Source organism: Polypterus senegalus, chromosome 6 (assembly GCF_016835505.1).
Source record: "Polypterus senegalus isolate Bchr_013 chromosome 6, ASM1683550v1, whole genome shotgun sequence".
Taxonomy (NCBI): Eukaryota; Metazoa; Chordata; class Cladistia; order Polypteriformes; family Polypteridae; genus Polypterus; species Polypterus senegalus.
The window spans coordinates 31,729,349-31,746,914 of NC_053159.1; the positions used below are offsets into that span (position 1 = coordinate 31,729,349).

The 17,566-nt window shown below is 39.8% G+C and overlaps 1 protein-coding gene across 2 annotated transcripts in view; it reads left to right on the forward strand.

Annotated features, from left to right (window-relative positions):
* The window catches only part of ldlrad2 (low density lipoprotein receptor class A domain containing 2), a 56,709-nt gene that overhangs the window by 20,596 nt on the left and 18,547 nt on the right, over positions 1-17,566 (forward strand). For both annotated transcript variants that reach the window (XM_039755769.1, XM_039755770.1), the window contains exon 2: positions 4,849-5,322. In XM_039755769.1, coding sequence (XP_039611703.1) covers positions 4,849-5,322 — 474 coding nt within the window. The remainder of the gene's footprint in view (positions 1-4,848; positions 5,323-17,566) is intronic.

Here is a 17,566-nt window from a genome sequence, read left to right on the forward strand (position 1 = left end):
CCTGCGGTCAATAATGAAGCAACTGTTTTACAAAGTAATGAAAGAGAAACAAGAGGATACTGAAAAATAAAGGAGAAAATAAAGAATTTATGCCCTAACAGAGTGTGTAAGTTTCAATGCACCAGGCTCAAGTTGGGTACCAGATAAAATTATAAACAAATTGGGCAATGTCCTGTATCTTGTACAGGTAAAAGGCAAGGTGATGAAATGGCATCTAAACCAATAGCCACAGAGGTGGAATCTGAACTGGATGTAGAAGCGGGAACTGGTGCAGCGGAATGGGAAACATCCATACCCATTACTGCTGATGTTACCGAGTCAGAAGCTACCGGGGCTGAGCTGGATGCAAATGAGGAGAATAATAGTAATTTCAGGCAAAGTGTTATTGTTCTGGCAGATGTGTCTGAAGAGAGTCTCAGGGCTCATCCGAAATGGATAAGAAAGCCTTCTGAGAGGCTGATGTTAAAACTGTCATTTTGATTAGTGAGGGAGAGTTGGATAGGGCTTCTTTGTTGTGTTGCTTGAATTTTAACAGGACTTTTATTTTGCCAATAAAAGGGGTGTTCATTCCATTTTTATACCAGACCTGGGTTAGAGTATATCAATATAAAAGTAATACATCTGTCCAACGTTAATTAGATTGCATCAGAATGTTCTTTTATTGCATCAAACTGTTGTTATATATATTGAAGATCATGTCTGAAATTAAGCAGTTGACAATTGGACTTGTCTCTGGACTCCTGTTCATTTTTGTGAGTGCTGCTCTTCATCAAGTTACTTACTTGGGGCACAACAATACCTATGCTGCATATGTAAATATTAGAGTGTGAATTTTTCCTACATTAATTTGGCATGCAATTGTACTATATTTCTGTTTAAGAAAAAAAAAGTTCAGAACATAGAAAGATGGATCTTCATGGTTTGTAGCTATTGGTGCAGAAATAGGAACATACAGGGAGATTCTAATAGACAAGGCCCCGAGTTATGATGTGTTAGTGACGTAATAATGAAGTGATAGAAATGAAATAAACACAGTGCATACCTCAATAGATGTGTAAATGATCCAATTTCATTCGGTATTGAAAATGGTTGTCTTCTTCTTACAAACACAGACAGACACGGCGCAACTTATTGGCAAAGGTATCAGCCAGCATTGTAGGGGTGATGGTAGCAATTTCCTGTTCAGTGTTTTGCTGTAATTGTTCCAGTGTATGAGACTTGTTCTTGTACACTTCTACTTTCAGCACCTTCCAAAGGAAGAAATCTGGAGGTGACAGGAACGGAGAACGAAGTGGCCATGCTCTCTTTGAAATGACCTGATTGCAAATAAACAATTCAATTTGTGCCATGCTGTGAGCTGATGTGTGACAGGTGTGGTCTATGGCCGGCTTGTCATCACGGCCAATACCTGCGCTACTTTCAGCACCTTCCAAAGGAAGAAATCTGGAGGTGACAGGAACGGAGAACGAAGTGGCCATGCTCTCTTTGAAATGACCTGATTGCCAATAATCAATTCAATTTGTGCCATGCTGTGAGCTGATGTGTGACAGGTGTGGTCTATGGCCGGCTTGTCATCACGGCCAATACCCCCAGGCCGCAAGATGGAGCTCTTCCTGCAGCATGGAGGTGCCCCAGATACCAGCAGGGAATCATGGACTTTGGAGTTTTCCCCTACAAACCTGCTGGATACCCAAGGGGCCAGCAGAGGACGCTGCAGGGAGGCATAGAGAGTCATATGTGCCCTATAACCCGGAAGTGCATCATAGGCAGAGCGACAGCAGAAGTGACATACTTCCAGGATGAAGAAAAGGACTTTTTATCTGATTCGGAAGTGATAAGGATCACATGAACTGGGGATTGGAACACTTTCGGGTCAGGGACTTTAAAAGGACAGTGACAGCTCCCAGACGGCGAGCTGAGCTGGGTGAAAGGGTGGCAACGCGTCTGGGAGTGGTGGAGAATTTATTGTGATTGATTATTGTTTTATTGTATGAGTATTGTGGAGGAGAGGGTGCTTTGTGCACTGTTATTAATAATAAAGTCAACTTATTGGACTTTTACTTGGTGTCTGACGAGTGATCAGAGGGTTCGAGGGGTCAAGAGAGACCCAATCTGTCACACAGGTTATTCCATCTTGCTGGAAATAATCTTTACTGATCTTACGATCATCCAGTTCATTCACAAATAAGTCAAAAAGATCGCCATGCCTCACTTGTTTGTACATTTATCCAGGAATACTGTGATCTTTATTTTGTTTGGATTGCTTCAAGAGAGAGAGACTGACTTTATTAATCCCAAGGGGAAATTCACATACTCCAGCAGCAGCATACTGATTAAAAAAAATATATACAGTATATTAAATTAAAGAGTGATAAAAATGCAGGTAAAACAGACAATAACTTTGTATAATGTTAACGTTTACCCGGCCTGGGTGGAAATGAAGAGACGCATAGTGTGGGGGAGGAACGATCTCCTCAGTCTGTCAGTGGAGCAGGACGGTGACAGCAGTCTGTGGCTGAAGCTGCTCCTCTGTCTGGAGATGATCCTGTTCAGTAGATGCAGTGGATTCTCCATGATTGACAGGAGCCTGGTCAGTGCCCGTCGCTCTGCCATGGATGTCAAACTGTCCAGCTCCATGCCTACAATAGAGTCTGCCTTCCTCACCAGTTTGTCCAGGAGTGCGGTGCCCCTCTTCTTTATGCTGCCTCCCCAGCACACCACCGTGTAGAAGAGGGCGCTCGCCACAACCGTCTAATAGAACATCTGCAGCATCTTATTGCAGATCTTGAAAGACGCCAGCCTTCTAAGGAAGTATAGTCGACTCTGTCCTCCCTTGCACAGAGCATCAGTATTGGCAGTCCAGTCCAATTTATCATCCAGTTGCACTCCCAGATATTTTTAGGTCTGCACCCTCTGCACACAGTCACCTCTGATGATCACGGGGTCCATGAGGGGCCTGGGCCTCCTAAAATCCACCACCAGCTCTTTGGTTTTACTTGTGTTTAGCTGTAGGTGGTTTGAGTCGCACCATTTAACAAAGTCCTTGATTAGCTTCCTATACTCCTCCTCCTGCCCATTCCTGATGCAGCCCACAATAGCAGTGTTGTCAGCGAACTTTTGCACATGGCAGGACTCCGAGTTGTATTGGAAGTCCGATGCGCTGAACAGGACCGGAGAAAGTACAGTCCCCTGTGGCACTCCTGTGTTGCTGACCACAATGTCAGACCTGCAATTCCAGAGACGCAAATATTGAGGTCTGTCTGTAAGATAGTCCACGATCCATGCCACCAGGTATGAATCTACTCCCATCTCTGTCAGCTTGTCCCTAAGGAGCAGAGGTTGGATGGTGCTGAAGGCGCTAGAGAAGTCCAGAAACATAATTGTTACAGCACCACTGCCTCTGTCCAAGTGGGAGAGGGATCGGTGTAGCATATAGATGATGGCATCCTCCGCTCCCACCTTCTCCTGGTATGCGAACTGTAGAGGGTCAAGGGCGAGGCAGACGTGTGGGCTCAGGTGGTGGTGAAGAAGCAGTCGCTCCATGGTCTTCATCAGATGTGACGTCAGAGCGACAGGCCGGAAGTCATTCAGCTCACTAGGACGTGATACCTTTGGGACTGGGGTGATGCAAGATGTTTTCCAAAGCCTAGGGACTCTCCCCTGTTCCAGGCTCAGGTTGAAGATGTGCTGTAGAGGACTTCAGCAGTCGTGGCGATACTCCATCTGGACCCGCTGCTTTGCTGGCACGAAGTCTCCTCAGCTCTCTGCTTACCTAGGCTGCTGTAATTGTGGGTGGGGATGTCTCTCCTATGCTGGTATCGGCAGAAGAATGGGTGGAGGGTGCAGTACTCCAACGTGACAGTGGGTTAGGGTGGTCAAACCTGTTAAAGAAGTTGTTAAGACAGTAATACTCAGGGCCTCACCCATTAGAATCACCCTGTAGAACATTTTGAATAACCCCTGTGTAAGACATTCATTCATTAGATGATACATACATTTTAAATTTGTCTTTAGGGGCTTTTTGGGATTTATGTTTATTATTGATTTTATTTTCAAGCTATTTTTTATGTCATGTCAAGTAGCCATGATTGTCGCATCAGTTGTCATTTGCAAATATGATGACAGCTCTACATAGCATTATTTCTTAGCTGCATAAATCTCAAATTCTTTAGCATTAGTTAGTTTGCTTATCAAGTGTTCCAAATGCTAGGTTTCATTATGCGATTTTGATCTTTGCTTTATTTTTGACTTTGATTTTTAGTTTGCTCCAGTACTTTGTTCGCCGGAATATTTTTTTTTTCTTCTGGTTTTGACCCTGCATTTCTGAACTGTGATTCTCATTTTGCGTTATTATATCCTGGTCCTATTCTTTCTCTTGCAATAATTCCTGGAGACACTGTATTATATCAAAATTAAGGTTTAAACAGCTAAGTAGGTAAGGATTATTCTACTTTCCACTTCAAATAGTTTTTATAAGTGTATTTTTTCATAGATGTTGCATTTAGTCCACATTATCACCCTCTCAGGGCATTGTTAGTTAATACATAAAATGCAAAATAATAATTGAACACAGAATAGCCATAACACCGATGAGCCATGGTGAAGGAGAGACATAACACTTCAATATCTGAGCTGGAGAATCATTATGTATATATGAAATATTTGAACTGAATGGCAATATCTGCTAACATTTGCTCCTTATTGTTGATAAGATCAACCTCAGTAAAATGTTTACTACTGAATGAGCCTGAGCCAAATAGCTGATGATGGCCTTTTGCAGTGATTCTCAATTAAAACTGGTGAATATGAATAATTACATGACTGACACTTTATTTTTTCCTCCCCCAGTGAACCTTGTGGACTTCTGTGGACAAACCATCCAGAAAGATGGGATGATTGTGAACTCTCACCGTGAGTCTCGCAAGTATTACTTTATTGCGGCCAATACAGACTGCAGCCTCACCATGCAGGCTTTGTCCTCCAAGGATAAGGTCCAATTTCACTTTCGCTTCTTCTTGGTATACAGTCTACTGCGTATCTCCTCTCCAAATCATCCTAGTACTCTGTCCCCCTTGCAGCCTCCGACCAACAGTCCACTGTCAGCAGATCCGAGAAAGCCCGCAGACCCTTGTACCTCAGGATCTTATGTGCAGTTCTATGATGGGAAGGACAGGAATGCTTTGCCAATTGGTCTACCTTTGTGTGGGAAAAGCATTCCGAGGCCCATTTTGTCTACAGGAAACTATCTGACCCTTCGTCTGGTGACCAGAGGACAGCAGCCACGGGTTGACTTTGTTGGAGACTTCACATCTTTTAGACTCGGTATGTAAATGTTAGTCCTCAAAATTTTGCTTTTTTCCTAAGTGGGTGGCAGAATAATCCAAATAATGTTAAATAATTATTTTTACTTCTATTTCGGCAATGCCATTTTGTCACCAAATTGTGGTTCTGGGTTTCATGGGTACCGTCATTTGTGTGTTTGATTTCTGAACATGGTTCCTAGATATGTGTTGCACATGCCATATAACTTGTGACATCATGGTGGCCAATTACAATATATGAGAATTTTGGGTGCATTAAGAAAGGTCCAAACATTGTTGGAGGATAAAAGAAATATTCCTTGCAAGACAATGAATCCTGGATTTAATTTTGGGTTTGTTTAATGACTGTGAATTTAGAAATCTCACATAAATTTAGATTTCCTGTCTCTGACTCTAATAATTCTAAAAATCATTCCATTCAAGGCTCTGCTTTCCTTATGAGTTTCTGACTATATAACTTTAAATGAAGAACATAATGTAATTATTATTTTAATGCAACATTTAAAGATATAGGTTGTTGAATTAATATAGAGGGTAGAGTGCTGCTTAGTCAATGCCAGTGTGAAGCTTATACATTCTCCTAGTCTGTATGGTTTTTCCCATTTCCAGATTCCTCTTACATCCCACAGATGTGTAGGTTCTATTGACTGGTAATTGTATATTGGCCTGGTTTTATTTCATGTGGACAGGTGTGTGAGTGTGTGTAATGGAGTGGGTTCTCACTCAGTGTTGGTCCCTGGCCATCAAGCCCTACAAAACTTGTCTATCCTAATCAGGGAACTTCTTCAAAATGAGTTCAACTCGTGTTTTGAATGTTCTCAAAGACCTACTGTACATCACACCACCTGGTAACGTTTTACATTTGTCTATGGTTCCCTGTGTGAAGAAGAAGTTTCAAACATTTGCTTAAATTTCTGCAGTTAATAAGTTCCCATCTGTTTCCTTGAATTGTTGTTGAACAACTCATTTCAAAGTAACGGCACCTTAATAATTTCAAACAATTCAAACATGGCATCTGCCCTTACTATCACTAACACAAGTTTGTTTCTTTTTTTTTATGATCCAAAGTGAGGATTTTCTAGACATGTGTGCTCTTATAGACATGTGGGATGAAATAACTCAATACAGTAAAGAGTAATGGCAGCAATAGACCACATGGCCATGACCCTGGGAAAACAATACAAAATGGTGGTGGCTGAAAAAGCTTTCCAATCTAAAATGGTGCTAAGCTAGTATGCTCAACGCAATGGTAAAATTCAATAATTGAACAAGTAGCAAATTTAAAATTCATTGTTTTCTATTAATCTCCTTACCATTACACTTGGGTTGTAAAAACAGTGCTAAAAGCATTAGTCCCGTCTTTCACTCGGGCAGTGTTATAGATGCATGTTGTGTAAGACACGGGGATTACTCAGGCTGTAAAAGTGCCAACAGCGTTATTGTTGAGATTTACACAACAGTATAAGCATGTCTTACATAGCGTCAGGCCTGACAGTTGCCCGGGCAACGGTATAGACATGTCTTCTCCTAGCCTCATAATGGCCCCGCATAAGAATTGCTTCTTATCAACAGTGATGATGACGTGAATCTGTCTTCAGGCAGTGAAATTGAAATGGTCAGTGAAACCAAAAGTGACTCTGTCATGACACTGCACTGACATGTGCAGTGTGCTGTTTATATTATTTTTATTTATCATTATTATCATTATTTGTATTATTATGTTATTATACTTTCTACACTTTGTACTTTCAGTGTTTTGCACGTTTTACAGTAGAATGATGAGATTTAATTAAAATGTAATTTTTCAAGCCAAAACATTTTATATTATATACATTTTTTAAATATAATGCTAAGGAGGTTAAACCTTACTTGTCATAAAAAATAGAAATAATTAGAAATTTCAGCAATAGGGAGACAAAATAAACAAAAAACCCTTATTGTGCATTACAGGTCATCTTAAGAAAGGAACTAAATATCATTGCCTTATGGACAAGCCCCTAAGGGCCTGCTATGCAGTTCTGGTCCTTTGTTGATGTCAGTGCCTTCTTAGCTAGCTAGCTCATAAGGAGCATGCATTGAGCACCACAATGGAAAAAAGAACAACTTCTGAGCACACCTTTATGGGATAGTTAAAATGTTGGTGTGACATATTAGGACAATGCAGAGATTATCTAATCAAATGAGCTAGGATTTAAAAGACAAACAACATGACAACTTTGCTGACAATCTGTAGGAAGAGAAAGATGTATATATTAGAACATTAGCATAAATAGCCATAAAAATAATTAACAGCTTCTGAAACATTAGATTTAGCATAAAATAGAATGTCAAGCAAATAAGATATGTCAAACAAATAGTTAAATAAAAAAATCAGTCATATTGCATTATTTTTTAAGCTTGAAGCAGAATTGCTATTGTATGAAAGGAAAGACAGGACAGGAAAAGGATGATGCACAGAAACTGCCGGGAACAGGAGCAGGAGGGGTGTGTGCACCTGTGTTCAGCAAGTTAGTTAAGCTAAGAAATGGTATCAGTGAAAAATGGCCTTGGTGGGCATGCAAGAGGCCAGCTAGAGAGGTGAATCAGCAGAAAAACAATAAAGGGTGTTGCTACAAACGAGGTCAGGATGACGTAATGCATGAAACTAAAATTAGAATATTCAGGCACTAGCATAAATAAATATAGAAGAATATATTAGAAATTAACTTTAGCGCAGAAATTAAGGCAAGTCAAGCGTCTCAAACAAATGATTAAATAAAGGCATATGCCATATTTCTTTTTAATTAAAGCTTAGCTTTGGGCATCAGACAAACCAGCTTAAAAGTCAGAGAAAGAGGAAGTGACAAAAGGAAAGCACATAAATGGAAGAGAGAGAGAGCGTCTGTACTGGCCTTGGCCAGCTAAAGAAATAAGCAAAAACAGAAACTAAAAATGGACAATAGACAGTGAAATAACAGAGGCCAGCTGCAGGGGAAGACAGGAGATAGTAATGGTTTCCATGAGAACTCGAGGTATTAACCGGATAGGTGCAGAAGGGAGTCAGAGAAAAACAACAAAGGAGCAAATTGAGCGAGGTCAGAGTGATAGGAAATTACAATATAAGTTTCGAATTCTGAACTGTTCAGGGCTCAATCTCATTTGGCCGAATTGGATTGAGTCCGTGTTGTTATTTTATTGTAATAAAGCTTTAAAACTCTGTTTGCCTATCCTGAGTCCTAATAGCCTTCATTTTCAGGTAAAAAGCCTCTTGGTGACAATTTTTCACCATGACATCTGACAATGATATTTTGTTTTGTAGTGAAAGATTTGTCTTCCTTGCCTCTTCACAAGTATTGGGATTCTGTGAGCTTTTTTTAAAAGCTTCATTCTTTGTTATTCTGGAATTCCAGACATTCGATTTTGTTTTCCTATCTGTGGTTTACACTCAAAGATGTGCTTGCAGCTTATTACTCATTGAGGTCCTATTTAAAAGAGCTGCATTAGCTTGCCAGCACTCAGTCTTAAAGCTTCTTGATTTCCAGTTCTCAATGTCTTTACTCATAATTCTGTTTCCCTAAGTTTCTGACCTCTTTGTCTGTGTTGTTTCCCTACATCTCATGTGATTTCTTGTGTCCATGCCTTCTAAAACCTATGTGTTTGCTTCCAACTCTTCCAGCAATTTTAAAGTTGTGATATTAGTTCTATTTCTGTTATTGCCTATGTAGGAGCAAGCAAAAAGTGATTGCCCAACTAGATTGCCCAAGCTGAGATTCTTTATCCAAAAGTCTAAGCTATCCTTCATCAAAACCAAGGATCAAAATCAAAAATCAAAGTCACAAACAAAGCAAGGATTCCAAACACCAGAAAGTCAAACAAGAAAGTGCACGCCAACACAGAAAACATGTATTATCCAATTTCAGATACCAGGAAGCGTATGGAGCTGATACCCCAAATGACACATGCAGTGTGATCCCAGATGTCAGAAAATGGCATTGTGGGAAGATGCAAAAATATTTATGGACCCTTTAAACAACTAATTGTAGAAATTAATTCAGCATATACTGTAATAAAGCCCTCTACAGGAAAAATAAAAAGTAAATATTAAAAATGAACCCATATTATGCAGTGTTATCGAGTACTTTGATTGGGTTTTCTTTTTTAATCATGTGCAGTTTGTACCCACATTACTGTAAGTTCAACCCAAAGGTTATTGTCAGACAAAGACAAGCACACAGCCATTTATCTAATGAGTGAGAATCTCAAGCTCAGACCTCCCAAGTGGCCACTTTTGTTATTCAAACTAGTCAAACAAAACATATTAAAACAAAACACAACCATGTCATGGAAATTTTCACATAATACACAATTATATGAAGGGGAAATACACATGAAGTGAAGGTTGGATCGTCCTGTGGGACAGGAAATCTGAAACCCCAGGAGGACCCTGGGAAAATTGTAAAAACAACTGTTGACTGTTGATTAAACCCGAGGCAATTTTATTGAAATATGTACAGTGTATGAAAAATCGAGGGTTTCCACAATGTGATTATAGGTAGGACTGCAGCCACCATGTAATTCCAGGATGATGGGCCATGTGCATTGGAGTTGCACATTCTTCTTTAACTTCAGTATCATCGTACTTTTTAAAATTTGCTCTTAGATTAATGGATGCCTTGTAATTGATTGCTAGAGGCAAAGTTGTTACTAGGATGAAACACTACAGAGAGAGACAGAGAGTGGGGGAAACACGCACACTAGCCAATGAAAAATTAATCTGATGGACTTTGTGAGATGACCTGGGATTAAGAGCACTTAAAAGCAAACATTTGAGAGGCACTTTTCCTCTGCTTAAATCCATTGACTTAGGTCTGGGCACTTATCAGTCTCCTTAGACATCCTGGCTTGGTTAGTGCAGTGTGCTCAGATTCTCTCCGTTAAAAATGGTGATTTATTTATTTTATTTGGGGATACTTGGAGCACACTTAGCTTTGACTTGGTCACACACACTCACACACACAGTATATAAATAAAGTATATGCAGTCTACTTCTATATATATAAAATCCTAAGCCTAAAGTGCAACGGTGAAGTTTTTATGTCACGTTTTGTGTCACACTTTATGTTGGGCTTAGTTTAAAAACTACATATATATGTTTGGTTGGTATCATTCTTTTCAGAATTTATCGAACTTTAATGTGATGTTGTTAGATTTTCAGATTCTTATTCCATTTTTAAATTATAAGCTAAAAAATATAAAGAAATCACGTCTCGTGTGACAGGACTTTATACCAAAAGATTTAACCACCCTGGGGCCGGAAATAAAACACAAAGAGTATGACAGCTGCTGTACAGGCTTTTAAATGTTCGAAGCACCTCACAAGATGCAGATCACGTGGCACGCAGCAGCAGCAAGCCAGCAGTGATCGAGCAAAGAGGAGGTAAAAAAAAAACTGTATTTGTTTCCCATTGTATAACCATTTAAGAGGGGGTTTCAGAGGAGCAACCGCGTCTCCTTGGGGTGTGTGCAGCCCCCCCTCTTCACAACGCGAGTGGCAGAACGAGCGAAGTGAGCAGAGGGGAACCCACTACTGTGTATATATATATATATATATATATATACAGGTGCCGGTCATAAAATTAGAATATCATGACAAAGTTGAGTTATTTCAGTAATTCCATTCAAAAAGTGAAACTTGTATATTAGATTCATTCATTACACACAGACTGATGTATTTCAAATGTTTCTTTCTTTTAATTTTGATGATTATAACTGAAAACTAATGAAAGTCCCAAATTCAGTATCTCGGAAAATTAGAATATCAATTAAGACCAATGCAAAAAAAGGATTTTTAGAAATGTTGGCCAACTGAAAGGTATGAACATGAAAAGTATGAGCATGTACAGCACTCAATATTTAGTTGGAGCTCCTTTGGCCTGGATTGCTGCAGCAATGCGGCGTGGCATGGAGTCGATCAGTCTGTGGCACTGCTCAGGTGTTATGAGAGCCCATGTTGCTCTGATTGTGGCCTTGAGCTCTTCTGAATTGTTGGGTCTGGCGTATTGCATCTTCCTCTTCACAATACCCCATAGATTTTCTATGGGGTTAAGGTCAGACGAGTTTGCTGGCCAATCAAGAACAGGGATACCATGGTCCTTAAACCAGGTACTGGTAGTTTCGGTACTTTGTGCAGGTGCCAGGTCCTGTTGGAAAATTAAATCTGCATCTCCATAAAGTTTGTCAGCAGCAGGAAGCATGAAGTGCTCTAAAACTTCCTGGTAGACAGCTGCGTTGACCTTGGACCTCAGGAAACACAATGGATCAACACCAGCAGATGACATGGCACCCCAAACCATAACTGACTGTGGAAACTTTACACTGGACCTCAAGCAACGTGGATTCTGTGCCTCTCCTCTCTTCCTCCAGACTCTGGGACCATGATTTCCAAAGGAAATGCAAAATTTACTTTCATCAGAGAACATAACTTTGGACCACTCAGCAGCAGTTTTGTCTTTAACCCAGGCGAGACGCTTCTGACGCTGTCTCTTGTTCAAGAGTGGCTTGACACAAGGAGTGTGACAGCTGAAACCCATGTCTTGCATACGTCTCTGAGTGGTGGTTCTTGAAGCACTGACTCCAGCTGCAGTCCACTCTTTGTGAATCTCCCCCACAGCTTTGAATGGGTTTTGTTTCACAATCCTCTCCAGGGTGCGGTTATCCCTATTGCTTGCACACTTTTTTCTACCACATCTTTTCCTTCCCTTCGCCTCTCTATTAATGTGCTTGGACACAGAGCACTATGAACAGCCAGCCTCTTTAGCAATGACCTTTTGTGTCTTGCCCTATATATATATATACTCTTTAATAAAAACCCTATGTGTGTCCAGGTGTCCGTGTGTGTATGTCTTTTGGTGAAGTACGCATGCGCGAGGCTCAGTGCGACACACACGACCGGCATCGTGGATGCACACACACTGGAAGCTGAGCACACAGTGAATGGCGTAGCCGCGCATGATAAGCAAATAAAGGACAGCTGGGGAGCGTGCTGATTAGGTAGTTGCGGCCGCGCACATAAAATCCATTGCTGGGGAGACGCCACGCATACTGTCCCGTGCATGTTTACTAACTAACTATCTACTAACAACATGCCACCCAAAAAAAAAGGACACGCCAAATAGGACAAAAGACTCAAATCGTATATAAGCAACATCTCCTGGAAGAACGGTCAGCTCAGCAAGTAAACATCAACAAAAGAAAGGCTGAAAGACAAAGAAAAATACGAGCAAATAGATCGATTGTAAAAAAGAAAATGAGCGTCAGAATATTCCCCGTATTGATTTGGCTCTATCCTCTACTAATTTACCCTTTACCATAAGAAGGCAACAATTTCCAGTTACATTAACCTTTGCCATAACAATTAATAAAGCTCAAGGGCAAACCTTAGAAAAAGTTGCCATTTACTTGCCAGAACCAGTATTCAGCCACGGTCAGTTATATGTTGCATTATCAAGAGTTAGAAGTTTTACAGATGTTGTTGTCAACGTTGTAGATGGTCCTGAACAAGAGTGTTTACAAAAAATGTTGTCTATAATGAAATTTTATTGAAAAATTTCCTAAGGTAAAAAAATAAAAACATTTTCCTAAATATCTTCTTCATGTATTGTGTATTACAGATTGTTATAAAGTTTTACACTAAGGCAATATTAATTATACTTACTGTATTGTCATATCCGTTTCTATTTTTAATATTATTTTACTTTTACTTTAGGCTTCTTGCAAAAATATTTTTAACAAAAAAATTAAGACAACAAACAGAATGAGGTCAAGGTCCCTTGCCATTTAATATAGACTGTTCCTAATAATGTTTATGCAATACTGTTCTAGCGCCGTTATTGTAACGTGCTAAATGTCTAGTATATATATATATATATATATATATACACATAGAGTCACAGGTGGCTGAGGGGGCAACCCAGCCGGGATGCCCTGGAGGACCAGAGGAGGGCTTACGCCTCCCCCAGACCAGCCCGTGATCACCGCCATGGGACGTCCCAATGCGTTTGGAGCCCTGGACCTCAGAACTTCCGCCACACCCTGACGTCACGTCCGGGTTACAAGACATAAAAGCCTCCATCTTGGCTAACTCAAGCAGTTCAATGTGGAACTCGAATAAACAACATCGTTGTACCCAAGATACTCCTTTGCAGCTAGGAACAATATACGGGTGGCTGCCCCAAACCTTTTGATAGTGTTGAGACTCGTTCTTTTACAATATATATATATAAATTGAATATACAAAGATACAAATATATATATCTTTCAGGTCTTGGAAAGATGTTAATTTTTTGCGATTAATGGGGCCTGTTTAATGTGTTAAAAAATATTGTAGCATCCGTGGCTACAAAGAAGGCAAATGCCTCAGGCAGTATTTTCATATAATTTTTTATTTTTAACATTACAAAACAATAATGCAAAAAAAGTTAATTTTATACCTAAAGGACTACGTAAAAACCCAATACTATATTTATATATGCACAGTATCAGTTTTTAAGTGAGATAGCATGACAGGAGCAAAGATGCACATAAAGCATACAACCACTTTTCCATGGTGGCACACTTTTTGCAACCCGAAAAATCCCAAAGCACACCTCAAGTCTACCAGCCACAAAAGCATTAAAATCAGTTAAGGGTTTACATGACCACATAACTGGGTTACTCTTGGAGGAATCTATGTGTATTAACTTGGTTTCTCTAACCAGAATTAGTAAACCCACTCATTGTAAGGTAGGGAGGGATTCCAAATAGTTCAAAAAAGTTCAGATGCAGCTACCACACAAACATTCCAGCACTAGTATGACTTGCCATACAAAGAGAAATTCCACAATGCATGTGTCCTCATTTTAAAAGTTTTAGTGAAATTCAATGCAAGCAGTTCACACAAAAATAAGGGAAAAAAGGGGAATTGATAGTATTTTGCTTGAGGATTAGCCATGTAAGTTACAGTTCTTTAGGTTTCACCACATTAATGTACATAATGAACATAACATAGAAAAACTCAGAAAACTATATGCCCTTAATGCCTATCCTGTCTAACTAGCCAGACTGAATCTTCAATTCCCTATGTTTAGCTACTTGTATATTATATTCAAGTTTAAAAGCTAAGCAAACTAAGGCAAATTTACCATTAACATTAACTTAAAGGATTTGTCTCTTACAGTGTGTGAGTATCCTGTTAGCAGACTGACTGGATTTGCCACAATGAGAGATAATCAGATTTTAAAAGTGCATTGAAGGATAAAAGGAAGAAATAACTTTACATAAAGCCCCCATAGTGAGAGATGAATCTGATCCATGATGGGATTTTATTCCTTTAAAATAAGAAGCCATCATGGACGAAGAGTGGCTTCTTGATTGTTAAGAACCCTTTATATTGCTTATAGAAGGAGAACTCCTAAAATAGACCTCTGAGGTACTGACACTAAAGAAAAGAGTAATAAACAGAATGGCCTCCATCGTAATGAACTGAAAAAGCCTTTTGTCTGATATGTCATTTGCAGACAACTGCATACATCACTAAAGAGAATGGCCCCAATTTATTGCACAATGAAGGAACCTAAACAGATGCACAATAGTGAAGTCAAAGCTTCTTAGAGCTTAGTCCTCATTCACCTTTTGTGTTTGTAGTTTCCTTACTTTTTTAACTGACCTAATTGCGCTGCTGCTTAGATCTTCAACAGTACAAATAAAATTCATAATACTCTTTTTTTCCTTCCATTTGTGCTGGTGAGAGTTGTTACCGGCTGAGCAGGTCAGACCATTTTTACCTATTCCAGGTAACAGTCTTTGGTTCTAAGTTCCTGGTCTGTGGGCATCCTTGATACATCACCACACTAGGTGCTCAAGCTTCATTAACCTGCCCTCCTTAACCAGGAGATATAATGTATTTCAAACTCCATTTCAGCTACTAGTGATGGTGATCTAATTTTTGGTCATTACCATAGCTCATAGCCATGAGGATATAGATTGACTAGTAAATCAAAAGCTTTGCAATTCAACACCGCCATCATACACAGCACTGATAGACTTTCACTGCTGTTTGTCACTCTCCCAAATCCTGTCTCTGAAAGTCTCGAGCAGTAAAAGGGTCAAGATTTATCCATGGAAGCATCCTGCTCCCACATTGAACAGATCTGAGTTAACACATCACTCAGTTCACAAATGCTCCATCTGATTGGATTCCTAGACTCCCTTCCCATAATGCACCTCTGGGATCTCCTCCATAAGCCCTCTCTTTATCCACAGAAAAATGCATGGACAGGATTAGGCAATTCCAATGACAACAGAAGTATGTGTGGAAGATCAAAGAGTTAATCAGCTTTTAAATGGCCAGGATGTAATTAACATTGCATTCCAAATCTAGTGTTGAAGTATTGGCTGGATTTTCCTTTTCTATACCTTGCCATAAGTTTCCTGGAGAGCTGAAGAATGGTGATCTCCTGATAAATGGAAACACAGTCTTGTAATTCAGAGGTATTGTTTGTCTTCCACACAACACGAAGCACCAGCTAGGAAGCGTCAGACTTACCTCTCTGAAGGAAAATCACTTTCCATGTCTTAAGAGTCATTTTCTATGTATAATTGTACAGTTTATATTATTGCTTACTAAAAAAACTTCACTTTGGTGGTTTACGTGGGTGCTAATATGTCTCCCAATTTTACATACTTCAGTATAAGGCTTGTGAATCTGTAATTAATAATTATTAATACCAAATACAGCTTTCATATTCAGCATATCACAGGTTCTTAATATGCCTCTCTGCAGATAGATAGATAGATAGATAGATAGATAGATAGATAGATAGATAGATAGATAGATAGATAGATAGATATGAAAGGCACTATATAATAGATAAATACATAGATAGACAGAGAGATAAGGAACTATCTAATCAATATATAGATAAAGTGTGATAGATAGATAGATAGATAGATAGATAGATAGATAGATAGATAGATAGATAGATAGATAGATAGATAGATAGACAGTACTTAATATGCCCCTAGAGCAGTTCTTCTCAATTATTTTCTGTCATGCCCCCCCTAGGAAGAAGAAAACATCTCGCGCCCCCCGCGCGACTATAAATAGTATCATTTGTCTATAAAATTGTTATAAGTACACCTCTGCATAACACTGTATCCTTATTAACATATAAGAGAATAAAAAAAGAAAGAAATATGGACCAATTTACAACAAAGAATAGCTTTATTAAATGTAACAGAAAATATTTAAAGTGCATTCTAAATTCAAAAAAAATTTAAAAGAAAAATAAAAAAGCATGTTCCCCGAGGTCAAACGCGCCCCCCTTGACGGAGCCAGGGGGGGGCGCGCCCCACTATTTGAGAAACACTGCCCTAGAGGAAATTTCCCACTTTTACTGATGCTTTCTAAGTGTTACTAAGACCAGTAGACTCTGTACATCACATAATGTGTCTAAATCTAAACTGTTACCCATACGAAGGCAAGAAGCAACCCTTGACAGGATGCCACGCCGTAATGGGGCACACACAGACACACACACACACACACACACACATTGGGCTACTTTAGAGTTTCCATTTAACTTAACCTGCATGTATGTGAGAAGAAAACCAGACTACCAGGAGAAAAGAATCCATATAGAAACAGGGAGAATGTACAGATTGGACAGGGTTGGTAAACACTATTCCACCAAAGCCACCCCACAAGTAATTAATTAAAGTAAAGTAAGTAATCCTCCAGTCCATTCTGTGAACTCACTCATTAGAATTCAGAGTCACATGGAGTCAGAGTCCATACCTGGAGCAGCGTTAATTGTAAGAGAGTAACCGATTTAATTACCCATAAATTACCAAATCTGCTTTTACCAATCTAGGGCCATGATGGTCCAGGGTATATACCTACAGGTTCAAACATAGGATAGGGTGTGAGGGACAGCCGACGTCTTTCCCTGGCCGGGACTCCACCTTAAAGTAAGGACAGGGGAAGAAGGCTTTTGAAGGGTACTATCTCTCCTGATCTGCTACTTGGCCTCCCGCTTGGGTTGTAACGGCATCTCGGATTCCCACAGGGCTGTATGGGAATTACTGTTTGTCAGCACAGCCCTGTTGGGTTCCTTGGATGCCGCCAGGGAGAGCTGTGGAAGCTGCAGACCCCTACCTTGGGTTTCCCTCACACCTGGGAGTAATTCCAGACCTTCCTAACGAGCCACCAGGAATGCTCCTGGGTCAGG